This window comes from Neoarius graeffei, chromosome 11 (genome assembly GCF_027579695.1).
Source record: "Neoarius graeffei isolate fNeoGra1 chromosome 11, fNeoGra1.pri, whole genome shotgun sequence".
Taxonomy (NCBI): Eukaryota; Metazoa; Chordata; class Actinopteri; order Siluriformes; family Ariidae; genus Neoarius; species Neoarius graeffei.
The window spans coordinates 58,857,371-58,882,229 of NC_083579.1; the positions used below are offsets into that span (position 1 = coordinate 58,857,371).

General features: G+C 42.3%; 1 protein-coding gene across 1 annotated transcript in view; it reads left to right on the plus strand.

The window, feature by feature from the left end:
* The window catches only part of akap6 (A kinase (PRKA) anchor protein 6), a 163,654-nt gene that overhangs the window by 119,807 nt on the left and 18,988 nt on the right, over positions 1–24,859 (plus strand). Inside the window, exons 10-11 of the mRNA XM_060932814.1 lie at positions 8,047–8,193; positions 18,199–18,510. Of these exons, the coding sequence (XP_060788797.1) occupies positions 8,047–8,193; positions 18,199–18,510 (459 nt within the window). The remainder of the gene's footprint in view (positions 1–8,046; positions 8,194–18,198; positions 18,511–24,859) is intronic.

Consider the following 24,859-nt stretch of genomic DNA (forward strand, 5'->3'; position numbering starts at 1 on the left):
CGTTTTTCTCTTTTCTCTCCCTGTGAAGACTGTGAGAACAAAGACACACTGGCTCACAGGCCAGCACACACACTCTCTCTCTCACACACACACACACACACACACACACACACACACACACACAGCGCAACATGTTCACCTTTAAACATGCACTCACCACTGTCCACTTTATTAGGAACACCTATATACACCTGCTTATTCATGTAATTCTTTAATTAGCCTAACCTTCTCTAACCTTCAGGCAGCCATGGCCTGAAGGTTAGAGAAGTAGCCCAAAGGAGCAGGGCCGCGTTAACCCTTGCTGAGGCCCTGGGCAGACACACCCCTGAGGCCCTGGGCAGACACACCCCCGAGGCCCACCCCCGCCTGTTGTCAACTGCGCTCAGCAAATTCACCCCCTCAGACACAGAAACTTAAATAATGACAGTGGTACAATTAGAAATACTATTGAACGATAAAACTTTATATCCATCAACACCTATTTAATCGAGAAAAAGCAAAGGTGAAATAGGCAACTGCATGGTGAAAAAATCCATCAGACATCATGGTTAACAAGTCTGGTTAACTAAAGTTTAGCCTCAAGAAGCCTTTGAATGAGTGAGTCAATGAACAACATGTCAAGAACATAACCTCGGCCTACAACAGTTTCTTTAGTATTCAGAACAAGAACATTCATTTGGTATATAACCATTCGTTTTCATTTTGGAATCCAGGCGACTTTTAACTTGTGAAAACAAAGAGCGATAACAAAGAAAGAAAAATATCTTGCTTCTCAGAAATAAATCTCAAAATGTTAGGCTATGTGAAACATTTCATCCTTTCACACACGTAATGTCCCAAACAGCAGTGGCACACAGCTTTGCGCATTCAGTTTGACAGCCATGGGTCAACTTACAAGGGCACTTTCCTACTTTTCTGGAAAGCGAAGTCATTAATTAAATCATTGAACTCAAGCTGGCGTAGCGTGTGAAGACATGGTGGACAGTGATCATATTGACAATGACGGGTGATTTATGCGACGGGACAAGGTGGGCTTCCTTACGGGTGGCGAAATGCATCAAAAATGTTATCGATATGATCAAAACTTCTGAAAATATCGTTTCATATTTTCCGATCTCGCTACCTCCGAGGCCCCCTAGTGGCCGAGGCCCTGGGCAGCTGCCCATGAAGCCCATTAGGATAACGCGTCCTTGCAAAGGAGCGCCAGTTTGATTCCTGGGACTGGCAGGAAAAATATGAGGGGAGTTCAGTGCATGAACAGCATCATGAACACCCTCCCTCTGCACCATGGCTGAAGTGCCCTTGAGCAAGACACCTAACCCCAACTGCTCCCCGGGCGCTGTAGCATAGCTGCTCACTGCTGGGTATGTGTACGTGCTCATTGCTCACTTGCATGTGTGTGTTCGCTGCTTCAGATGGGTTAAATGTGAACATGTGACCATATAAAGTCTTCTTCTTCTTCTTCTAATCATGTACTGTAGCAGCAGTAAAATGCTTTAAATGACATGCTTGTCAGTACCAGACAGGCTTGTTTGAATATTTCACAATTTTCAGAAACTCAATCTCCTCGGATTTTCACATACAGCGACCTCTAGAGTTTACACAGAATAGTGAAAAAACAAAAAGCATTCACTGAGAAGCCAGAATGGTCAAACTGCTCAGACTGAAGACTACAGTAACTCAAATAGCCACTCTTTACAATGTGGCGAGTAGAAAAGCAGCTCAGAATGCACAATATGTCGAACCTTGTGTGCACAGATTCACCAAAACTGGACAGCTGAAGATGAGAAAACTGTTGTCTGAAAACTATTTAGCTTCAGTGACCTGTATCTGCTTGACTTCATGCATTGCGCTGTGGACATACGATTGGCTGATTTGAATAACTGCATGAACAAGCAGGCGTACAGGCGTTCCTATTAAAGGATGTGTGTATAGGTCTGTTTATTTACTGCATGCACACTGGCCTTTTAGGGCAACTCTTATCAGTGGGGTGAATGTCTTTTGTACCCTTTTCTACCTTTTGGGAAAGTGAATCTAGTGGACCAATAATGTTTAGTTAAAATACATAAGTGAACTTAATAGCAATGTTGTACCTTCAGCATGGAGGATATTTCCATAGTGCAGTACCTTTGTTCAGACAGTACACTAAATCTACATCTCTGACTTTGCTAGGCGAGCTGACTTATCTCTCCTGCACTTCGGTGAAGAAAAGATTCCTTCCGAAATTAGAAACATCTACTCCTGCCCTGTAAACAGTGCCTATAATTGACTTGTATATGGTTTTGCATCGAGTAGGAGTTTAAGCACAAACGTTATACTGTAATTTAGTACTGATGTTACAGAATTCACAATATTTCACTGGTTTTAATATTAGAGTAAAATCAAGTCATTGTAGGTAAAGATGAGTTGTTTCCCAGAAAACTAAATCTAAGAGCACAATACACATTGGTGCTGCTGTGAGAGGATACAAGAGAATATGCGTGCGTGTGCGTGCGTGTGTGTGTGTGTGTGATGTTCCCTTGCTCTGCTGTTGTGGAAAGCCCAAAGGAATTACTGTCTCACCTGCTGTTTCAAGTGAGTCTGGAGAAACAGTTGCTCAGTCCCCAGAGGATCGGAGAGATATAGCATTAAACGAGTGTGCTCCCACCATCATCACATCTCCTGATCTGCCCGTCGCATTCTGCACTCCCTGCTGTCAGAAATCCTCAGAGAAAAGCTGTGAAACAAAAACCGGGTTCTTTTACTATTTACTAACTGTGCTTTTCACTGACAGCGAGCATGCGTATCTGTGACTGTTGTGTGAGTTATACTGTATATGCTCGCTATGCACGACTGCATCATTATTTGCATTCTGTTTGGAAAGTAGTATATGAAAAATATACTAAATATGTCTGGTTAGTAGCTGGTACGGCACATGCCAAATTGCAGACTCTTGGGAGATTGATCTGGATGGATATCAGATTATGGATAACCTGTACTTTTTTTTTTTGAATTTCTAGTCTGATTGATTATCGATTCAGATTTTGAGACTGAGTGATATTAAAGATCTGCAAAGAATGCTTAGATATCAGAGCATCCTTCCCCCCCTACACACCACACACTCTCCTCCCGTCTCCCCTGTGACCCCATGCTGCATCTGTGCGAGCTGTTTTACAGAGAGAGAGAGAGAGAGAAACAAACACTCTCTGCACATTTCAGCTCCACAATTAAAGTGAAAGGGCTGTGGTGCAGGGCAGACTCGCAGTAGCCAGCTCTGTGCCATTCATCACAGCGCATTTTACATTGACCTTGACACCCACTTGATTAGAATAAAGATTGTCTCGCATTTAGGTTGCATTGTTCCCTGAGTCCAGACCCAATGCAAGTTCCCGCTTCCCCACAGCAGCAGTGAGTCGGTCAGGGGTTATCTGCGTTTTCCATCTCTTTCTTTTTAATTTTCTCATTCCAGCTTCTTTCGTTGGAGAGTCTCAGAGTGTGTTTCAGCTGAGGGTTAGCAAAACTGCAATAGGAATGTGGTAAGATTTTTTAAAAATAACCGGCAGTGAAGAGGAAAAGCTGAACGATTATGAAGAGTGAATGTCTCTGGTTGACCGTCTCTTCACTCTGGTTCTGGTAGACTGTGTATTCTTTGGTTTATTAGTCATTTGTTGATATATTGTTTTCTTTTTACCCGTTTGCTCTTTTTCTCCCATCAGGTGTGTACCTTCTCTCTCTCTCACACACACACACACACACACACACACACACACACACACACACACACACACACACACACAACTCAAATTTATCTCCATTATTATCCCATCAGTCAAACGCATACAGGGCAGGACTACAGAAACATGCTCGATGAAGGAACAGACCTCCTCAACCACTCCGTACTACAGACATACTGTAATTAGAACTCAATTATTAATGAAGGATACTTAAAAAAGATTGTTTCATGATTCCCTATTAGTGAATTTGCTCTTCATTTTCATATTTGTCATTTGATTTATATGGTAGATAATGCCACATGGACTCAATTAACAATGCATGGCCTACGTAATATGATTTACAGTTAATGCAAATGGAATAAGCGAGAAGAAAGCAAAGTGATTCGAAATCCCAAATGTAATTTATTCAACTGGTAATTTTCCCTGTCTGTACAAAGGTGCCAAATATATACTCTCACACCAGGCGTGCATTTATTTACAATGAAAATTATTGAAAGCTGGAGTATCTGTCCTCGTCAGCAGTGAAGAATATCCAAAGTTGCGCCATTCTTATGGACTCCGGTGCTTAGTGAGCAACAGCAGCAGGCCAAATACTCCAGCCTGGCATCATTATTCAGGCTTTAAAGGAGTGTGGAGCAGGACCCAAGCCGAGGCTTCTCTGCCTCTTAAAACACTGTGCTCTTGGCTGATTGCATTGTTTCCTGTGTTTGTCTGCCGAAGAAAAGTGCCACGCTCACAGCGGAGAGGGGGTAGTGGAGGGCCGGCTGCTAAGACTCTCTCCAGCCCAATCCCTCCTCCCTGAACCCACAGCTGAGCTCCAGGCCTCGGACCCTGGATAAAAAGCGTCTTTGTTCGCAGCTCAATAGCATTAGGCATGGGCTTCCTATGGGGGTCACCACCAAGCCTTGTGCAAAGACAGAATGGGAAACATAAAAAATACATAAATAAGTAAATGCATTTTAAAAAAAAAAAACAATAACCATGACATCAAGAAGATATATCATCACATGCATACATTGTGCCGTTAACGTGTCTTTTGGCAGCAGGGAGACAAAATGACCAAATTCAGTCATAAACGTCTTTAAATAAAGCAAAACGCCTTCATTGACAGATCAAAGGAGCCACTGCAAATGTCGTGTTTTCGCTTTTATTTCCTCTCAGTAAATTATCCCGTGTTAAAAGGCAAGCTGTTGTAGTCGCTCTGTGTGTTTTACCTCATCACTCAGCTGATTGGAAATCTTTTGGAAATCTGACTAAAGCATCCGCTTTAAATCGGATGTCTCAATTCCTGCATCCTCCATATTTTTTTTTAAACAATTTGATGTTCTGACAGAGAGGAGCTACGTTCCCAGGGTTCCTTGTAGTGCTGTGTTCAGTGTATTGGCCTATAACCTCCCACACTTTGCACAAACACTTCTTGTTTCCTGAAAGATGTCATTGTTTATGCAGTTTGTTGCCGCTGAATGTGTGGTGTTTTTTCTTTTTTTTACAATCTAAAGTTGATTTTGTCTTTGTTGAAGGCTCATTCTCGTCTAGGTCTGGAAAAGCTGGTGGAAATTCTCTTGGGTCTCGGCTTGACCTCTCAGTGACTGGCCACCTTGTTCTTAAAACACAGAGGCGAGAGAGGGATGAAAAAATAGAAGGGAAAGTGTTTGACTCAGGCCTCAATGTGAGCCTTCTATACCAGTTGTAAAATGGCTTATTCTTCTGGTCACCATGGTGACAATTAACACTGTTGCACAGCCTTTTGTTCCAGGCCAGTTTGGCAGTTTTTTTCCCCTTCTTTTTCTGAGCAAAGCGATTTTTCACTGGAAAAATAGAACAACAACCAAGCACAGAATCATGGCAGCGGCCATTTTACATAAACAGTTTAGGAATCACTTCCAAATGGCAGTGCCACGTCTTTTAAAGTGAATATGTAGCTTTTTTTTTTTTTAACTTCCTGGTCTTTCAAGGCCGTGAGTCTCACACATCATTGAGAGGCCTTCATCCCGCTTCCATCCCTCTTCTCCCCCAAAACCCCCTCTGTGCCGTCTCTCCTCCTTTCCTTCCCTCCCTCTCTCCCTTTCCTTCCCAGTCTACAGCCGACATCAAGGGTGCTGGCATGATATGAAAAGGGTCCAAACTGATTAAGTAATTATCAGTTTTCCCAGTTTCTTTTGGGCAGATTTCTATCATGAAAGCATATCAAATTCCACATTTACGTACCTCAGAGTCGATTTGCAGCTCATCGTCTCCCCATCTAGTCTCTCACATGCTGTTCTGAAGTGCTTTTCCTTTTCTTTATGCTAAACGTTTAATATAGGAGATTCAGTGCATCATCACAAGAGTCCTAAATTACTTTTTTCTTCTCCATAGATTCATTTTCAGGGCAAAAACAAGAACTGTATTGCCCACTATTTGATTTAAAGCCAGTGTGTAGTATGCTGTGTGGTTTAAATGGCTGAGCACTGAGAGTGCTGATGTGAATCCTGTTCCTTGCCTCGGTCTTTTTCTGCCTTGACATGTTAGCGTTAGCATAAAGTGATTTAAATACACCCAGCATCCGACTCAGCTCATGGACTCTTACTTTTGTTGTCTCAACATGTTACAGAGAGTGAACAATCTTTAATTTAATGGGGAAGATGGATCTACAAAAATGCATTAAATGAGCTCATGTGTGACTGCAATTTTGCTGACATTTCCAGTCTTTTATGTTAATATGCCAAGTGAATTAATATTATTATCGCTTGTTGATATTTCATCTATTTAAAGACTGTCCATGCTCACTGATTTAGTGAATTTGTTAAGCGAAATGGCTGCCGTTTCTTCACTTACAGAACACTTATTTGTAATTGGTGACCTCTTTATTTCAAAAATGCTATGTATTTGATGATACAGTTTCTCAGCCCAAAGAAAAGAAATCCCTAGGTGTTTACGTGCACAAAGGTTGAGTTCTGCCTCTCAATCTGTGATTTGGGTGGATGGTGAAATTTCAGTGCGGATCTCTCGCACAGAGGTTTTCTCACGGCATGATGTACTATAACTGTGCTACACACACAGTTTTGTAAACAAAACATGGTTTTATAAATCTATCCATTTGGAGGATGAAGGTTTAAGCTGGGGACGGAGTTAGTGCTACTTTCTTTTCTTAATGCCTCATGGTCAGCTCTGAGCTGAGGAAGCCCAAACACTCCCATGGTGTCGTCTTCTGCATTCTAATTCACCTCCTTATCTCTTCATCCTTCACTGCTGTCTCCGTAAATTACGTGACATTTTTATAATGAAAAGGAAAACTATCAAAATCAACATTTGCTGTCGACAACAACAACAAAAAAAAAACTTGGGCAATCCCGTTTACTTTTAAAAGGAGCTTTTTTTTTTTTGCTTTGGTGGCCGCTATTAAAACCTGAAAGGGATGGATGGCTTAAAAGGATGTGTGATAGCGTCTCCATCAAAAACAACGACAATGAAAAATGAATCTTGGCCCGATGACAGCGAGAAGAGAGAAGAAAACAAAGCACATTTAAATATTTAAATGTGCCTCTTGCCGTAATGATAAATGACAACAGGAATCAAGTAGCTATTGGTGCAGAAAATGAAATAGGGAAGAGAGAGAAATTGGACAAAAAAAAGGTGCAAAATTGAACAGTGTCAGTTTCACCCTTTACAGTATGCTTGTCAGCTCTTTAACTGAAAATGTCATTGCTTAAAATCATATTAAATCAGCAAATTACTGCTTTTTGTGGCTATTAGTGTCCATCCTTTCATAGGCTTAAATATGTTCTCATCTCATTATCTCTAGCCGCTTTATCCTTCTACAGGGTCGCAGGCAAGCTGGAGCCTATCCCAGCTGACTACGGGCGAAAGGCGGGGTACACCCTGGACAAGTCGCCAGGTCATCACAGGACTGACACATAGACACAGACAACCATTCACACTCACATTCACACCTATGGTCAATTTAGAGTCACCAGTTAACCTAACCTGCATGTCTTTGGACTGTGGGGGAAACCGGAGCACCCGGAGGAAACCCACGCGGACACGGGGAGAACATGCAAACTCCACACAGAAAGGCCCTCGCCGGCCCCGGGGCTCGAACCCAGGACCTTCTTGCTGTGAGGCGACAGCGCTAACCACTACACCACCGTGCCGCCTTAAATATGTTCTGAAGTCCTCAAAGTATTCATTTGATTCGGAGGATAAAGTCTGTCCTGGTCAGAGAAAAAGCCATGGATTCTTGTGTGACTTTGTAGCTTTGCAAGATGACAGTGTCGTCTTTTTATTACGAGTAGATGATGACATGAGTGGTAATGTTATTTGCGTGTGTGTGTGTCTGTCTGCCTGCCTGCAGGGGAACCGTGTGGAGATGGCCATGTGGCTCCCAAAGAAAACGCAGCTCCTGGGTTGGGCCGAGAGTCTGAAAAGAAGTAGCATCGAGCTGCCTGATGACTTTGAGGAACGCATGACTGCTCTCAGGGTCAAGTGGGATAACCTAGAGGTGAGGTCTTATACAATCAATCTGTTCACAGCCCTCTGCCTCGTACTGTAGATTTAGACTGCTTTTCACATTCAGAAATGACCAAAATGAGAACATCATGACTCAGCTGTTTAGAAGAGTAGCTGAAGATAAATGTTACACTAGCTGATCTTGGTGGATTTATTTATTCATCTCAGTTCTCAAGCCAAATCTGCAGACGAAGATTTGATTTTATACTTGTATCTAGAAAACTGTGCCAGTGTGTGTTTATGTGTGTTTTAAATTTTGCATTAATCTGTAAGTAGTCCACAGGTTTTGCAGCTTTGTGGTTGCATGAAGGCATGTGTTGCTGTGTATCGTTACAAATATCCTGCAAATAGTAGGCGCGCGCGCGCGCGTGTGTGTTGAGGAGCTGTTGTACACGTAACTAAAAAAAGTCAAAAAGTCTACGTTTGGTTACTGATGTTACAGTGCATATCATGGGTAAATTCAGGAGCAAGATCAATGTAATTCTATTTTATATTAAACTTTGGTCAAATATCTGTAACATTTTGCATTTTGTGCAATTTTTTTTACCTTGCGCAATACCAGAAAAATTCAGTTGAAATCAAGCCATTTGAGGCGAATTCATCCGCCTCTGAAAAAACTTGACATTTGGATTTCCCGGCAAACATTGATTTTCGTGACGTCACGTGCGAGATGCCTCCTTCTGAATCCTACGTCAGCGCTGGTTTGTTTATGAGAAAACGACCTGGTGGTTTTCTGCAAATTTCTTCGTTATCGCGTAATTATTAAAATGGTTAACAGATGTATCATAGGAGGGTGTAGCAACACCAATCTTGATGGGATTAGTACTTATCGTTTTCCAAAAGACCGGAGAATGAGAGAGAAATGGGAGCGCTTCGTGCGAGGCACCCGGAAGCCGAGGACCAAAGCAGAGCCGAGAAAAAGACCAAGAATATCGGCGATTCACAAGTTGACTGTTGCTAGGGTAAGAAATAAGAGAGACTATACTCTAAATTAGGTGTTCTTGTGTTTGTGTGGTACACGGATAATGTTATTTATTGACACACACACAAGTAAACAACACGAAAGCGCTGGGTGATAATACACTTACTTCACATGTATCAAGGGGTATGCGTGTCAGGGCTTGAGATCTTGGGACTTGTCAAACACATTAACTGTATATACAACCCTGCTTAGCCGATTCCATGTGTATAGCTTATGAAATCTTTCTCCTACAGTAGCCAGTACTCTTCTAAATGAAGAAATATATAAATACATAATAGTAATTAGAAAAAACATGATTTATGTAACAGCAGATAGATGAGCATTGATACATGAATCCATGGGTTTAGAAGCTCAGGCGACAATTCCATATTTCAATGCAAAATCACTAGCTGCTATGGTCTACACAGACTGTGCACTGAATCCATGCAAGCTCTCGCAGCCTGCTGGCGGATCCGCACGTGACGTCACGAATCTGGCTCCAGACTCCCTTGGGATTTTTCCCCGACACGTTTTGTTATTTTATGTTTTTCTGCTGTAGACAGATGGCCTTGTGCAAAATTACCCTTCTGGATGAGTGTGCAAAGGAACATACTTTCATATAAAAAAACACAAAATTGGTCCAGGAACTGCACTTTAAAGTTGGGGTTAGATGTAGGTATGGCATTAATTAACTACATTAATAATTATGTAAATGGAAGGTCCTTACAGAGTAGTAAAAAAAAAAACAACTATATCTGCAATCAGAAATATTCAAGCCCCTCACCTCAAAAGACATTGTAGTGATGTGAATGAAAGATAATGACAATAAATGACAAAGAACCTCATTAAACAGCAAACAATATTTATTGATACATATTTGAGTTATTTTGACAACAGAAGTTGACTTAACTTTGAAGTTCAAATGAAAATGTAAATCTTTTAACACATGTGCATGTGCACTATTATTCAACCCCCAGTTTCAGCACTTTGTGGAGCATCCTTTAGCTTTTATAACTTCTAACAAACATTTTCGGTAAGTGCTGACAAGCTCCTTACACCTCTCGATTGGAATCTTTGCCCATTCTTCACGTGCAAAAGCCTCTAGCTCAGTGATGTTTGATGGCTTCCGTGCTGCAACTACCTTCTTTAAATCCCACCAAAGATTTTCAATCGGATTTAAATCTGGTGACTGAGAAGGCCACTCCAGGATGTTCCAGGATCTTTTTCTCAGCCAAGCTTTGGTTGACTTGGAGGTGTGCTTGGAATCATTGTCTTGCTGGAAAGTCCATTGATCACCAAGGTTTAATTTGTCAACAGAAGGCATCACGTTCCTCTTTAAAATGGCCTGGTATTTCTGGGAATCCATGATGCCAGGTACATGATCAAGATTGCCAGTTCCTGACGCAGAAAAACAGCCCCACATCATCAATGACCCACCTCCATGCTTGACTGTGGGGATGGTATTCTTCTGGTCATAAGTCTAGCCTTTCGCGTGCCAGATATACCGCTGGTCCATATGTCCAAACAGTTCCAGTTTGGTTTCATCAGTCCATAGAACTGTCTCCCAAAACTCTGTAGTCTTATCCAAATTCCTCCGGGCATATTCTAGTCGACTTTTGATGTTCCTTGTGGTCAAGAGTGGAGGGCGTCTTGGAGTCCGGCCATGAAATCCTTGTTTATTCAGTGCACGTCTTATAGTTGCCACTGAAGCACTTGAACCAGCCTTCATCATGTCATCCTGTAGGTGTCTTGCACTCATATGGGGGGGTTCTTAGTTGTCCTGACTAAGTGGCTAAGGGCCCTTGATGAAATTTTGGGCTTTCTTCCACAGCCAGGCAGGTTTGCAGCTGTTCCATAAGTTTTAAACTTCCTTATAATGCTCCCAATGGTGTCTCTTGGAATGTTACATTTTTTGGAAATCTTCTTATACCCAAGGCCCTTTAGGTGTGATGAAATAATCTCCTCTCTCAGCTTTTGTGGAAGCTCCTTTGTCTTTCCCATGATTGCAACTGATCTTGAATACTTTCATGGGTGGGGTTTATATATGCATCACAGCTGAAGCAAATGAAGGATCATTATAGAGTTCCCAAAGGCTTAATTATGTTTCAGCTCCACTTTAGGCCATAAAACTGTCAGAAAGCTTTAAAAACAACAATATTATATAGGGGTTGAATAATTGTGACATGGCTATCTTAACAAAATATACTGTTACACATAAATACTACATCATGCATTTTCTGTGTTGATTTTATGTATCACTCAACTCATAACAAAGTCATCCAAAGCAGAATCTTGCGCTTTGAAAAAACTTTAATTGATAAATCCTTAAAATCTTTGGGGGGTTGAATATTTCCGATTGCTATTGTGTATATATATCCTATCTTCTATATCAGGGGTGGGCAATTATTTTTTCCATGGGGCCACATGAGAAACAGAAAATTTTGTTGAGGGCCGGACCAAAAGGCTGAACTAAATTCTGCATAATATTAATTGTATTTCTTTATATAAAGCAGTAAATAGCATTGTTTGTTTTTACAAGCTGCTAAGACTGGTAAGAGTATGGAAAAAATGAGGTTGCCTTACAAAAAACGTCATTTATTCAATCAAATTTCCCAAAACAATGGTTAACAAAATGTGAATGTTTGTACCATTTTTTTTTCAGTCACATTCACCCCAAAACACAATAAAGACATCACAATATTGTCTTTCTACTCCACATATCAAGCAAGATACAGCATATTATAATAATGATGCCGTGTCGATTCGGTGTAGGTATCAGATCTACAGATCGGCTCGGGCTCCGGCGCCTGCTGGTGACGTCACACTATGTGATTGGCTGGACCATTTGAAGGATGACGTACAAGTTTGTGGTTGCTCTGGACAAATTACGGAAGTAGTTACCGCGGGATTAGGTTTCGTGGGATTTCATGTCATGTTCATGTCGCACGCATTGTGTTTTTGTTGAACACAACTTCAAAATAAAAGCAATGCACATTCAGTCCATGCATGAGGTAAAATTAGAAAATACGTTTATTTTGTAATTTTTAATTAACCTTACGCGGGCTGGTCAGAATGAACCAAAGGGCCGGATACGGCTCGTGTACCGTAAAATGCCCATATATAATAAGTAGCAAAGTTTGTTTGTCTTGAGCTAACATCGCCATTTCTCAACGGATTTTCACCAAATTTGGCAAGTAGGTCCGGGGATGACCTGGAATTTTGCAGATATAAGCTAAATTCATGTACGGGCCCCAGGGAGGTCTCTGGGGGGCACAACATCCACCCACTCCCTCCCTCAATGCCTTTCACGTTACATTTATCAACACAAACTCTCAACAGATCTTCACTAAACTTGGCACGTAGGTACATGAGAGAGCCACAATTTGGCAGAACTTAGAAATTCCATATTTTGGCCCCAGGGGGTCCCTGGAGGGCTCCTGGGTGGTGGATGTTTGGATGAAGTAAGAAATATGTACCAACAAAGTATCTTTCATTTCTTGGTGGATATCTTCTCTCCACCCTTCCCACTGACTATTGTATTACTCTTGAAACTCTTTTTCTAATATATATAAACACAGCATATTTTATCAGAACTTGAAATCTACAAAGTGAAAATATTTTCCAAGGAGAAATGTATATAGCTTATATTTGTGTTGCTCTAATAAAGAATATGAAACTAGAATTGTTTGTTTTTAATATATTGTATATCACATACGAAAAAAATTACGACTGAGTACCCCCCCCGAGCCGTGTAACCTGATAGCATAAGAAAATAGGTTGGGGTTAGATTTAGGCTACGTCCACATTAATACTTTTTAGTTTGAAAATAAAAATAATCTCCATCCAGATGAGCGTTTTAGCTGTGTATCAGAAATAAACTCCATCTATACTAACACGCTTGAAAATGCATATCGCCTGACCATTCACGTACACTGAACATGCGCGTTCCGGTATAAACAGCTGATGCTGAATGATGGATACGTCATGAGTGATAACACCCAATCAGGAAGAGAATGCAAGTGTCTGCGTCAACGTTTCCATACGTCTCCGCTTTTGCCCGTTTATACTAAAACATTACCCTGGAATTTTCAAACAGCAGTGTTTACAAAAGGTCCCTGTTTTGGGGGGTCAGAAACTCCAGAATAGTGTGAATGCCAGGCATAAACATAGTAAAAGTAATGCATTTTAAAACTAAAACATTAATGTGGATGTAGCCTTAGATATAGATACAACATTATTAGGTCCCTTAATAATTATGTTAACGGAAGGTCCTCACAAGGACAGTAAAACAAATGTGTATGATTTTCTTTGTGGTTATTTTGGTTAAGAGTCAATTTCTATCACAATAATACTTATTCAGATTAGCGACACTGTCTTCATCCGGAAGCTGAACTATTCGAGCACCAAATAACCATTCAGTTCAGCTGCAGCAGTTAGTGCTAATTAAAGCCATATGTAAAAGAATAATCACTGACAGTTATGCGAAATGGCAGTATCCAAACTTTGAAATGAGCTGTGGCTGTGTGATCATCTGGACGGTGTGGAGCGGGTGTTAGTGGCAGGAATGAGACGGCAGTGGTGCGGAGATTTCAATATGAGCGTTCCTGCTCCCTGCGCTGTGCATTACGCCGTCTCAATTGCATATTAAACAAGCCTATCAAGTCAGCCATTGGCATCTGTTGTGCTGACACAAATTGTGAATTAAACGAAATTGATGTCCTCTGTCGCATTTATGAAGACAGACCATTCTCCGAAGTATGCTGCTTATGAAGAATTGATGATTGCATATTGCTCCAGAACAAAATAAAGTGGCAATAAATTCCTGTTTTTTGCTGCTTGACCCTCCAAGGGCATGGATTTCACTACATTTGTCATACGCTGAAAACACTAGCGAGTTTGTTGATTATCAATATTCAGATAAGGAGAGAAAAAGAGACAGAGTGAGGTGATGAATAACTGAGATATTTCTGTTGCTCGCTGAATATTGCGGCTCTTTTTTGACCTCTCAGCAAAACAGGTACAGGAATACACTCATCAGACCACAGTCGAAATTATCACCTAGTACTTTATAGTCCTTCTCAACTTACCTTTCTTTATTCACATATTATTTACTTATTATGGACTCATCATGCAGATAACGTCAGATATGGCTGCATTTAGGCACAAGTTCAAGAAAAAGCTTAATTTTTTTCACAGACGAAGAATTATACAGAGTACAATTTCTCCATAGTGAGGTTCTTGCTGGTAGTCTTCTTAACTGTGCAACGTATTAGGCATTATTAGGTGCACATTTGGTAAGACACACATGCCAACTGTAGTGGGCAAAAGAGAAGTACAAGGACACAGAAAATAACATGCTCATATGGTACAAGATACTGTAAAATAGTATTAAAACTATTTTCTACACTGTACATTTGTACAATATATACACAATAAGACACAGTGTGATACAAATCATTGGCTGTGATTACACTATACAGTCATTTATGGCAACGACAGGTGTCTCATCTCATCTCATCTCATTATCTCTAGCCGCTTTATCCTTCTACAGGGTCGCAGGCAAGCTGGAGCCTATCCCAGCTGACTACGGGCGAAAGGCGGGGTACACCCTGGACAAGTCGCCAGGTCATCACAGGGCTGACACATAGACACAGACAACCATTCACACTCACATTCACACCTACGGTCAATTTAGAGTCACCAGTTAACCTAACCTGTGGGGGACTCCTGATTGTGGGGGAAACCGGAGCACCCGGAGGAAACCCACGCGGACACGGGTAGAACATGCAAACTCCACACAGAAAGGCCCTCGCCGGCCCCGGGGCTCGAACCCAGGACCTTCTTGCTGTGAGGCGACAGCGCTAACCGCTACACCACCGTGCCGCCCAACGACAGGTGTATTGATCACATTTACATGTCACCCATACTGCTTAGAAGAAGAAGAAGAAGCCTTCATTTGTCACATGTACACTCAAGCACAGTGAAATTCCTCCTCTGCATTTAACCCATCTGAAGCAGTGAACACACAAGTAAGTAATGAGCACACACACGTACCCAGAGCAGTGGGCAGCTATGCTACAGCACCCGGGGGTTAGGGCACTTCAGCCCTGCTACAGAGGGAGGGGAAAGTGTTCTTCATTCACTCAACTCCCCTTACATTTTTCCTGCCAGTCCCAGGAATCAAACCGGCAACCCTTTGGGCCCAAGGCTGCTCCTCTAACCTTCAGGCCATGGCTGCTTGTGCCAACGCACTAAGTGTCCTGCTTCAGTAATGTTTTTAAAGATGCCCTTGCGTGTGTATAGTATGTGACACAAGTTTGCTACATAAAAGCCCATTTCAAACACAAGATGTTAAATGTTATGTTTTTAATTATTAATACTAATATTAATAAGTATTTTATAGCTCTGGGTTATACTTATGAACAAGTTGTGAGATTGCACCACATTGCATCGACTCCTGAGCAAATTCTGCCTCTGAAGTCTATATTTATATATGACTCGATCCCTTACATCTCTCAGGCTTCATGTAATAAAGTTCATTTGTGCTAGTACAGTAATAGAACAGCCCTTGAGATGGAGTTAGGGATTCCTCCAAAGGGGAGATGGCAAGGGCAAGTCAACGAGGGTAGTGTATGTTAAAAACAATATTGAAATAGGATAAGGACAGAAAAATAGCAAGACGCTAATCTGCAAATATGGAAAAGTGGTTGAAAATCTTGTGTTTCGGAGATAACTACTGAGAAATGCACCTCAAGGAACACAGTGAAGAGGATACAGTTAGTACATTGACGCTGACGTTCACCATGTTGAAACCTGGTGCATTTAAAAGACTGTTGGTGTGATATCAGCCGTTTGACTTTCCGTATTCAGTTGTTGATGTGTGAAAATGGTTAATTGAGAACCAACAGCAGCCCAGCTGAATCTGCAGTCTGGTATCAAATGTTTGTTTTACATTTCCATTTTTTTAAAGAAGAAGCCTTTATTTATCACACATACACTCAAGCACAGTGAAATTCCTCCTCTGGATTTAACCCAGCTGAAGCAGTGAACAGGCGGCACGGTGGTGTAGTGGTTAGCGCTGTCGCCTCACAGCAAGAAGGTCCTGGGTTCGAGCCCCGGGGCCGGCGAGGGCCTTTCTGTGTGGAGTTTGCATGTTCTCCCCGTGTCCGCGTGGGTTTCCTCCGGGTGCTCTGGTTTCCCCCACAGTCCAAAGACACGCAGGTTAGGTTAACTGGTGACTCTAAATTGACCGTAGGTGTGAATGTGAGTGTGAATGGTTGTCTGTGTCTATGTATCAGCCCTGTGATGACCTGGCGACTTGTCCAGGGTGTACCCCGCCTTTCGCCCGTAGTCAGCTGGGATAGGCTCCAGCTTGCCTGCGACCCTGTAGAAGGATAAAGCGGCTAGAGATGATGAGATGAGATGAGAATGAAGCAGTGAGATAACATGAGAGTGAACACACATACGTGAACAATGAGCACACACACATACCCAGAGCAGCAGGCGGCTACGCTACAGCGCCCGGGGAGCAGGTGGAGGTTAGGTGCCTTGCTCAAGGGCACTTCAGCCATGATACAGAGGGAGGGGAAAATGCTGTTCATTCACTCAGCTCCCCTCACATTTTTCCTGCCAGCCCCAGGAATCGAACCAGAGACCCTTTGGGCCTAAGGCTGCTTCTCTAACCTTCAGGCCATGGGTGCCCCCTAATTTTTGTCAAAAAGTGTCTCAAATGTAAGGAATACAGTCATACTGTACATTTGGAGGTTGAGTGCAGGTTGCAAGTTGAACACAGAGAATGTAATTGTGAACACAGAGCACTCTGTCTTCCAGTTAATGTAGATTAGTATTATTTTTGAGATATGGCCTAATCAAGGTTGTTACTGTGATCACCGTCACTTTCCCAGGGATCAGATGAAAGCGGGCCTATACTGAACCATCACTTATTTGGAACATATTTCTGTTTGCTGGTTCTTAGGAGAGCAGATTCTCGCTGAGACTAAACTTTAAGTCTGCTTGTGGGAAAATAACCTCTACAACACCTTAGATTTGGTTTTGTGTTTAAGAGCCCATTCTCACACAGTCTCTAAAACAGCTTGTTCTGTTGATGTCCATTGCCTCAGCATTAACGATGCACGGAGATGAGAGGAACACAGATGTGTTAATAAAGTGGTGAGCAGGGAGGGGGCTCAGGGGGACTGGGCCAGGACTGAGAGCTTAATTGATGCTGCATGCTGAAATAGCCACTTCAATGCTGAGTCATAATCACATTTGTTTCCATTACAGCTTTCTTACACACAGCACACACAAAGAAAGGACAATTACACCGCCTGTGTGTGTATTAATTGGATAATGGAGTGTTTTGTGCTCACAATTGCCTTCTTGGTGTTGAACCTACAACCTGACCCCGGTCTACAAAAGTACGATTGACAAACAGATGGAAGAACACACACAACACACGCATGGGCACACAAGCGCATGGATTTCAGGCGCACACACATACACGTACACGAGGTATGGCGTGGATCCCTCTCTCACTGACAGTGGGAGAAAATTGTTCAGTGAGCCCATTCCAAAAATCATTGGTGTGTGTTTTTGCGGTGGATTGTTTGCTATTCAACAGCCATTTCAGTGTCTCTCGAAAATGTCACTTTGCGCGATGAAATTTTAACCCGCTGCTGAAACGAACCCTCTTATCCAGTGCATATGGCACTTTGGTAATAGCTTTGTAGTCTCTTCTAAATTACTTCTAAATATCTTAATTCGATCCAAGTAAATTAGAGTTAATTAAAATGTTATCTCATGAAAAGGCAATTCGTTTGATTCTAGTTAAAACGTTCAGGTGGAACAAGTTATCCCTATAATCAAAATGAGGTTGTGTGTGTGTGTGTGTGCGTTTTTTTTTTTTTAAACTTTACTTTCTAATCAAACAGTTCTGTACAAAACAGAAAGTAGAGTTGGATCAGGATTTCATTTTGCATGTATACTTTTGTGTGTGCATTTTTATTTAGTAGAATATATGTTTATGCGTGTCTGCAGAAGAGCCTAGGAGAGCCCGTGGAGGTGTGTACAGGTGAGCTAGGTACCCATGGGCTGCTGTCTCCAGGCACCAGCAGCATGGTCGCTCAGCTGGAGCTCAAGATCAAGGAGCTGAAGAGCTGGCTGAGAGACACGGAGCTCTTCATCTTTAACCTGAGTCTTCGGGAGGACACGCGGCATCACGGCCATGCAGACACCTCCTGCAATGTCCACCAAGCCCCGCTGCCAGACCTGCAACATGACCCCCAACCAAACCATGACCAAGACCCACAAGCAGAACCACAAGCTGTCAAGCAGCTGGAGCGCTTCAAGGTAAGAGCTGTGGAGAGAAACAGATTAGAGCAACCCCGCTGAGATCTTATCAGGAGGTCCTTACTGCCACTGCATTGGTCATGCCCTGTTACTACAGACATTGGCTCCACAGGAGACTGCTGTTAAGCTAAAATAGGCCTTCCACCTCATCACACAGATCTCCTCTACCTAGCTGGACAGACTGTATTTGAGTGCCACCAAAGCAGAACTGATATCTCTTTCAGTCTTGCTGTACCATACGTCTACTGTATCTATAGATGTTGCTCAACATCCCCATGTCAAGGTTGCAGCCATAGCACCAAGTACATGTTCGAAATGAAGTAAAGTACAGCAACGTTGAAGCAAATAACCCGTTCTGAAAATGGGAGTGTTTCATGTGAGCTGCAATAATAAATGCAGGGCAAAAGCACTCGTCAGACCTCTGACTGAAAATCTATAGGAAATAATTATTTGAGTTAAAATGCTGAGGAACAGCGAGGGGGAATTAATCAAGCCATGTCAAAACACAGGTAGTGGAGTTGATTACATTCCCCCTGCTGATTGACAAACATAAGAGAAGAAAACTTTTATATATACGGCGGGTGAAATGAGCAGGGGCAGAAATAGTGGCTCCAGAACGAAGACTTTGCCTTTGATAAAATGCTGCACAGCGATGGAGGCGTGCATTGATTTGATTTTTTTTTTTTTCAGGAGTGGAGGTTTTTAAAAAAAATAAAAAATAAAATAATAATAATACTGAAACTGGAAATGTTGATAAGTTCAATTTCTACAGACGTGCTGTTGCACTAAACTAAATGAATGGGCATTAAATAGGAGGAAGGAGGGCATTTAATGATGCCATATCTGTTCTTTCAGCTTGGCAGTGTGAATGAGTTGAATAGGCAGAGTTGGCATGATTGCAGAGAAGTTGAAAGGCAGCAGCAGGCGAGCTTAGATCCACACTGCAATAGAGCCACTGTTCTCTGAGCCATCACAACTGTGAGAGGGAGAGAGAAGGAGAGAGGGGGTGAAGAGAGCTGCACTGACGACCATACTTACCCCCATTTCCATGCCAGCCAAAGCAACAGGCTTTCATCATGTTAGAAATGAGCTACAGTTCTAGACAACACTTGACCATTAGATTGTGCCAATGGGCCAGAAACAGCGCAATCAATGAAGTTAATTCAAGCCTGAGGTTCTTCAAAGCAGCGCGTCTTATACTGCCCTGATCATCGTCTGTGATCATGCTCTCTGATCACCACAGTTTGACATGAAGGGCTGCAGGAATACTTGTGAAACTGCTCGCTGTCTATACGTGCAGCTATATGGCAAACTGATAGGTAGCTATACAGTATATGCAGCTGTGGAAAAAATTAAGAGACAATAACATGGTAGAGTGTGTACTGTATATGACCATGCAAACAGTAAAGTAGTTCTAGGCTACATCCACACGACAACGGCAACGAGATGTTATTTAAAAATATATCGCGTCCAAATGGGCAACAATCAGTAAAATATCAGGTCCATATGGCAACGCAATGCTTGCTGAAAACGATGCAATACACATGCCACACCTCTAGGGGCGCTGTAAGACGGTCCCTTCGGAGACACCAGAACAATAGAAGAAGTAAGGATGCATATTAGCCACAAAGTCAGGAAAATCTGTTTGTAAAATTACATTATAATGACCAAATACAATGAAAAGTATTTTTCCAGTCTCACCTGTGAAAGGTAATCCCATGTGATCTCGTTTGGATGGCAAACCTGTTGGTACAGTTAAACGCAGCTAATCTTTATTCTCCGCTTTGACCTCTCCAAAATGGCGGCGAGGATGACCTATGATTCTATGTGGAAGGCGGTGTCTTTAATGGTCTGGAATAAATTGAATGCTAATTAAATAATGATTAATTTGCTCCTCTACGCCCTTTTTGAGGAATGTATTGTAGGACTTAAACCCACATCTGAAGAGGTGAGATTGCTCTTTTTTTCTCTATTTTTGCTGGCGGGATTGACTCTCTCTCTCTCTCACTTTGCACCATTACACAATAAATATTCACAGTGAAAATATTTTGTAAGCGCGTTTCATGAACCAAGTTATAGGATTTGTTGACAACTCGCATCGCAATGAGAAGCTCATTGGCACTACTGGTGTTAAGAATCAGACCATTTCATAAATGAATATTTTGCTGTAGAGCTGCAGTGTTTGTACAATTGCATGTTTTTGCTTCACTATTACCGTCACTATTCTGCTTCTTGCATTACTACTGTGAACTAACACTGAACATAATAATAATAATATCTAAGCTCGTGTTTCACTCTCACTAGTGCTCTGTAAGGCTTTTTCCTGGTGATATTCGTTACACTTCTACCCGGCGTGAAGCACTCACAGTCATGTGGTTGTGACGTCATCGTAAACAAATCCGTTTTACTCATCCAGACGACTTCACAACGGCAACGTTGCCAGATCTTTCCACTCTGGAACCCGTTCTCAAAAAGATTGCGTTTTGGGCACCCAAAACGCCGGTGCCGTGTGGACGCCAGGCCTAAACGATAAACAATTGTATCGGAGTCACCTGAATCCGTTGCCGTGTGGACAGGGCCCTAGATACATGACAAGTTAAACGAAAAGCTGGTGATCTCAACCCAGTTGAACACCAATGACATTAGACTGATGTCTACCATCATCAGAACCCCCGCTGAGGGAATAGCTTTTAGAAGAACAGTGTTGCTTTCGTCAGTACATTCCCAGACACATGTAGAATATACTCTATGGTCAAAAGTTTGTGGACACCTGACAGTCACACCCTTATATGCATTTGCACGTCCGTTTCCACAATTAGTCCCCTTTGCTGTTAACTTTCACTTTATTGAGAAGGCTTTGCACTAGATTTTGTACTGTGGCTGTGGGGATTTGCTCATTCAGCCACAAGAGTTAGTGAGGTCACATTAGTGAGGTCAGGCACTGATGCTGGGTGAGGAGGTCTGGGGAACAGTCAGCGTTCCACGTCATTTCTAAGGTATTTAGTAGATTGAGGTCAGGCCACTCTGCAGGTCACTTGTGTTTTTCCTTTCCAACCTTGGCAAACCTTGTCTTCATGGACCTTGCTTTGTGTATAGGGGCACTGTCATGCTGGACCAGGTTTAGGCCCTTTAGTTTCATCCATCCATCCATCCATCCATTATTTGTAGCTGCTTATCCTGTGCAGGGTCACAGGCAAGCGGGAGGCTATCCCAGGGTACACCCTGGACAAGTCGCCAGGTCATTGCAGGGCTGACACAGAGAGACAAACAACCATTCACATTCACATTAAAGCCACAAATTAGCCTAACCTGCATGTCTTTGGACTGCGGGGGAAACCAGAGCACCTCAAGGAAACCCATGCAGACATGGGGAGAACATACAAACTCCACACAGAAAGGCCCTTGTCAGCCACTGGGCTTGAACCCAGGACCTTCTTGCTGCGAGGCCACAGTGCTAACCACTACATCACTGTGCCGCCCCTTTAGTTTCAGTGAAGGGAAATTGTAATAACAGAGCACAAAGCCATCCTATACAATTGTGGGCTTTCAACTTTGTTGCAACAATCTGGCAAAGGCCCACATGTAGGTGTGATGGTCAGGTGTTCACAAACTTTTGACCATATAATGTATCTCGATGAAAATTGAAACTGGTGTTTTTTTTTCCCTTGGGCGGCACAGTGATGTAGTGGTTAGCACTGTTGCCTCACAGCAAGAAGGTTCTGGGTTTGTGCCCAGTGCCTGACAGCGGCCTTTCTGTGTGGAGTTTGCATGTTCTCCCTGTGTCTGCGTGGGTTTCCTCTGGGTGCTCCGGTTTCCCCCACAATCCAAAGACATGCAGGTTAGGCTAATTGGTGGCTCTAAATTGACCGTAGGTGTGAATGTGAGTGTGAATGGTTGTGTGTCTCTGTGTCAGCCCTGTGATGACCTGGCGACTTGTCCAGGGTGTACCCCGCCTTTCGCCCGTAGTCAGCTGGGATAGGCTCCACCTTGCCTGCGACCCTGCACAGGATAAGCGGTTATGGATAATGGATGGATGGATGGTTTTTTCCTTTAATTTGTCACCTGTCTGTAGCTAAGACATCTCCTAAACTGTAAAAAAAATATATATATATATGTGTGTCTGAATGAACTATATCTATAGAAGGAAGAGACTGACTAGCTGTTGGGAGAGAGATTTTAAAATAGCATGTCATTGCACCTTAATCCTTTCTGGGTATAATATTTCCTGCCTAGGAGAGGGATAACTATGGTATTCCAGCTTCAGGCATTATGGATTAAATCTGTATTAATAATATGTGGTACTAAAGATCGCTGTACTCATCACAATGTCGTAGCATCTCCCATTTCGCCTGATCAGTGTCACTGTGAAAGATAGAAGCTTTGTGTTACGGTAATGTCCTTGGTATAGTTAATGCAGATTTCATATCGTTTCACGCTAATAACATTAGTCATTTCTTATCAGTAGCTTGATATATTTGCTGTCTGACATTCGAAAGATGGATGCCTTAAAAAGGATATTTAAGCCCTTTTATGTAATGCGTTCAAATGTCCTGTGTAATGAGTACAGTTCCACCTGCTTCATAAGCTAATTACTGCTACTGCTAGAACCAAACTAGAATGAACCCAACTATCCGTGATATCCTTACTTCTACGTTTTACTGGCTAACCACCAGTCACATATTTGGCCACAAGGGTTATAATTTCGGAGAAAGGAGTAGCTCCAGTGTTGTTTGCTCTCAGCCAATAATCTTCCCATCTCATTACCATCATACAGAATGTACCACTTTTTTTTAAAAAGTATTTTAACATGCAGAGACAGAACAAGAAGTTGTATTGGATGTTTGTTCTGGTATCCTGAAGAATAAGGTGCAAAGAGATGATGATCAAGCTGTTGATCAAGCTGTTCGGACTCCAGGTCATGTCTGATGTACAACCCCGATTCCAAAAAAGTTGGGACAAAGTACAAATTGTAAATAAAAACGGAATGCAATGATGTGGAAGTTTCAAAATTCCATATTTTATTCAGAATAGAACATAGATGACATATCAAATGTTTAAACTGAGAAAATGTATCATTTAAAGAGAAAAATTAGGTGATTTTAAATTTCATGACAACAACACATCTCAAAAAGGTTGGGACAAGGCCATGTTTACCACTGTGAGACATTCCCTTTTCTCTTTACAACAGTCTGTAAACGTCTGGGGACTGAGGAGACAAGTTGCTCAAGTTTAGGGATAGGAATGTTAACCCATTCTTGTCTAATGTAGGATTCTAGTTGCTCAACTGTCTTAGGTCTTTTTTGTCGTATCTTCCATTTTATGATGCGCCAAATGTTTTCTATGGGTGAAAGATCTGGACTGCAGGCTGGCCAGTTCAGTACCCGGACCCTTCTTCTACGCAGCCATGATGCTGTAATTGATGCAGTATGTGGTTTGGCATTGTCATGTTGGAAAATGCAAGGTCTTCCCTGAAAGAGACGTCGTCTGGATGGGAGCATATGTTGCTCTAGAACCTGGATATTCCTTTCAGCATTGATGGTGTCTTTCCAGATGTGTAAGCTGCCCATGCCACACGCACTAATGCAACCCTATACCATCAGAGATGCAGGCTTCTGAACTGAGCACTGATAACAACTTGGGTCGTCCTTCTCCTCTTCAGTCCGAATGACACGGCGTCCCTGATTTCCATAAAGAACTTCAAATTTTGATTCGTCTGACCACAGAACAGTTTTCCACTTTGCCACAGTCCATTTTAAATGAGCCTTGGCCCAGAGAAGACGTTTGCGCTTCTGGATCATGTTTAGATACGGCTTCTTCTTTGAACTATAGAGTTTTAGCTGGCAACGGCGGATGGCACGGTGAATTGTGTTCACAGATAATGTTCTCTGGAAATATTCCTGAGCCCATTTTGTGATTTCCAATACAGAAGCATGCCTGTATGTGATGCAGTGCCATCTAAGGGCCCGAAGATCACGGGCACCCAGTATGGTTTTCCGGCCTTGACCGTTACACACAGAGATTCTTCCAGATTCTCTGAATCTTTTGATGATATTATGCACTCTAGATGATGATATGTTCAAACTCTTTGCAATTTTACACTGTCGAACTCCTTTCTGATATTGCGCCACTATTTGTCGGCGCAGAATTAGGGGGATTGGTGATCCTCTTCCCATCTTTACTTCTGAGAGCCGCTGCCACTCCAAGATGCTCTTTTTATACCCAGTCATATTAATGACCTATTGCCAATTGACCTAATGAGTTGCAATTTGGTCCTCCAGCTGTTCCTTTTTTGTACCTTTAACTTTTCCAGCCTCTTATTGCCCGTCCCAACTTTTTTGAGATGTGTTGC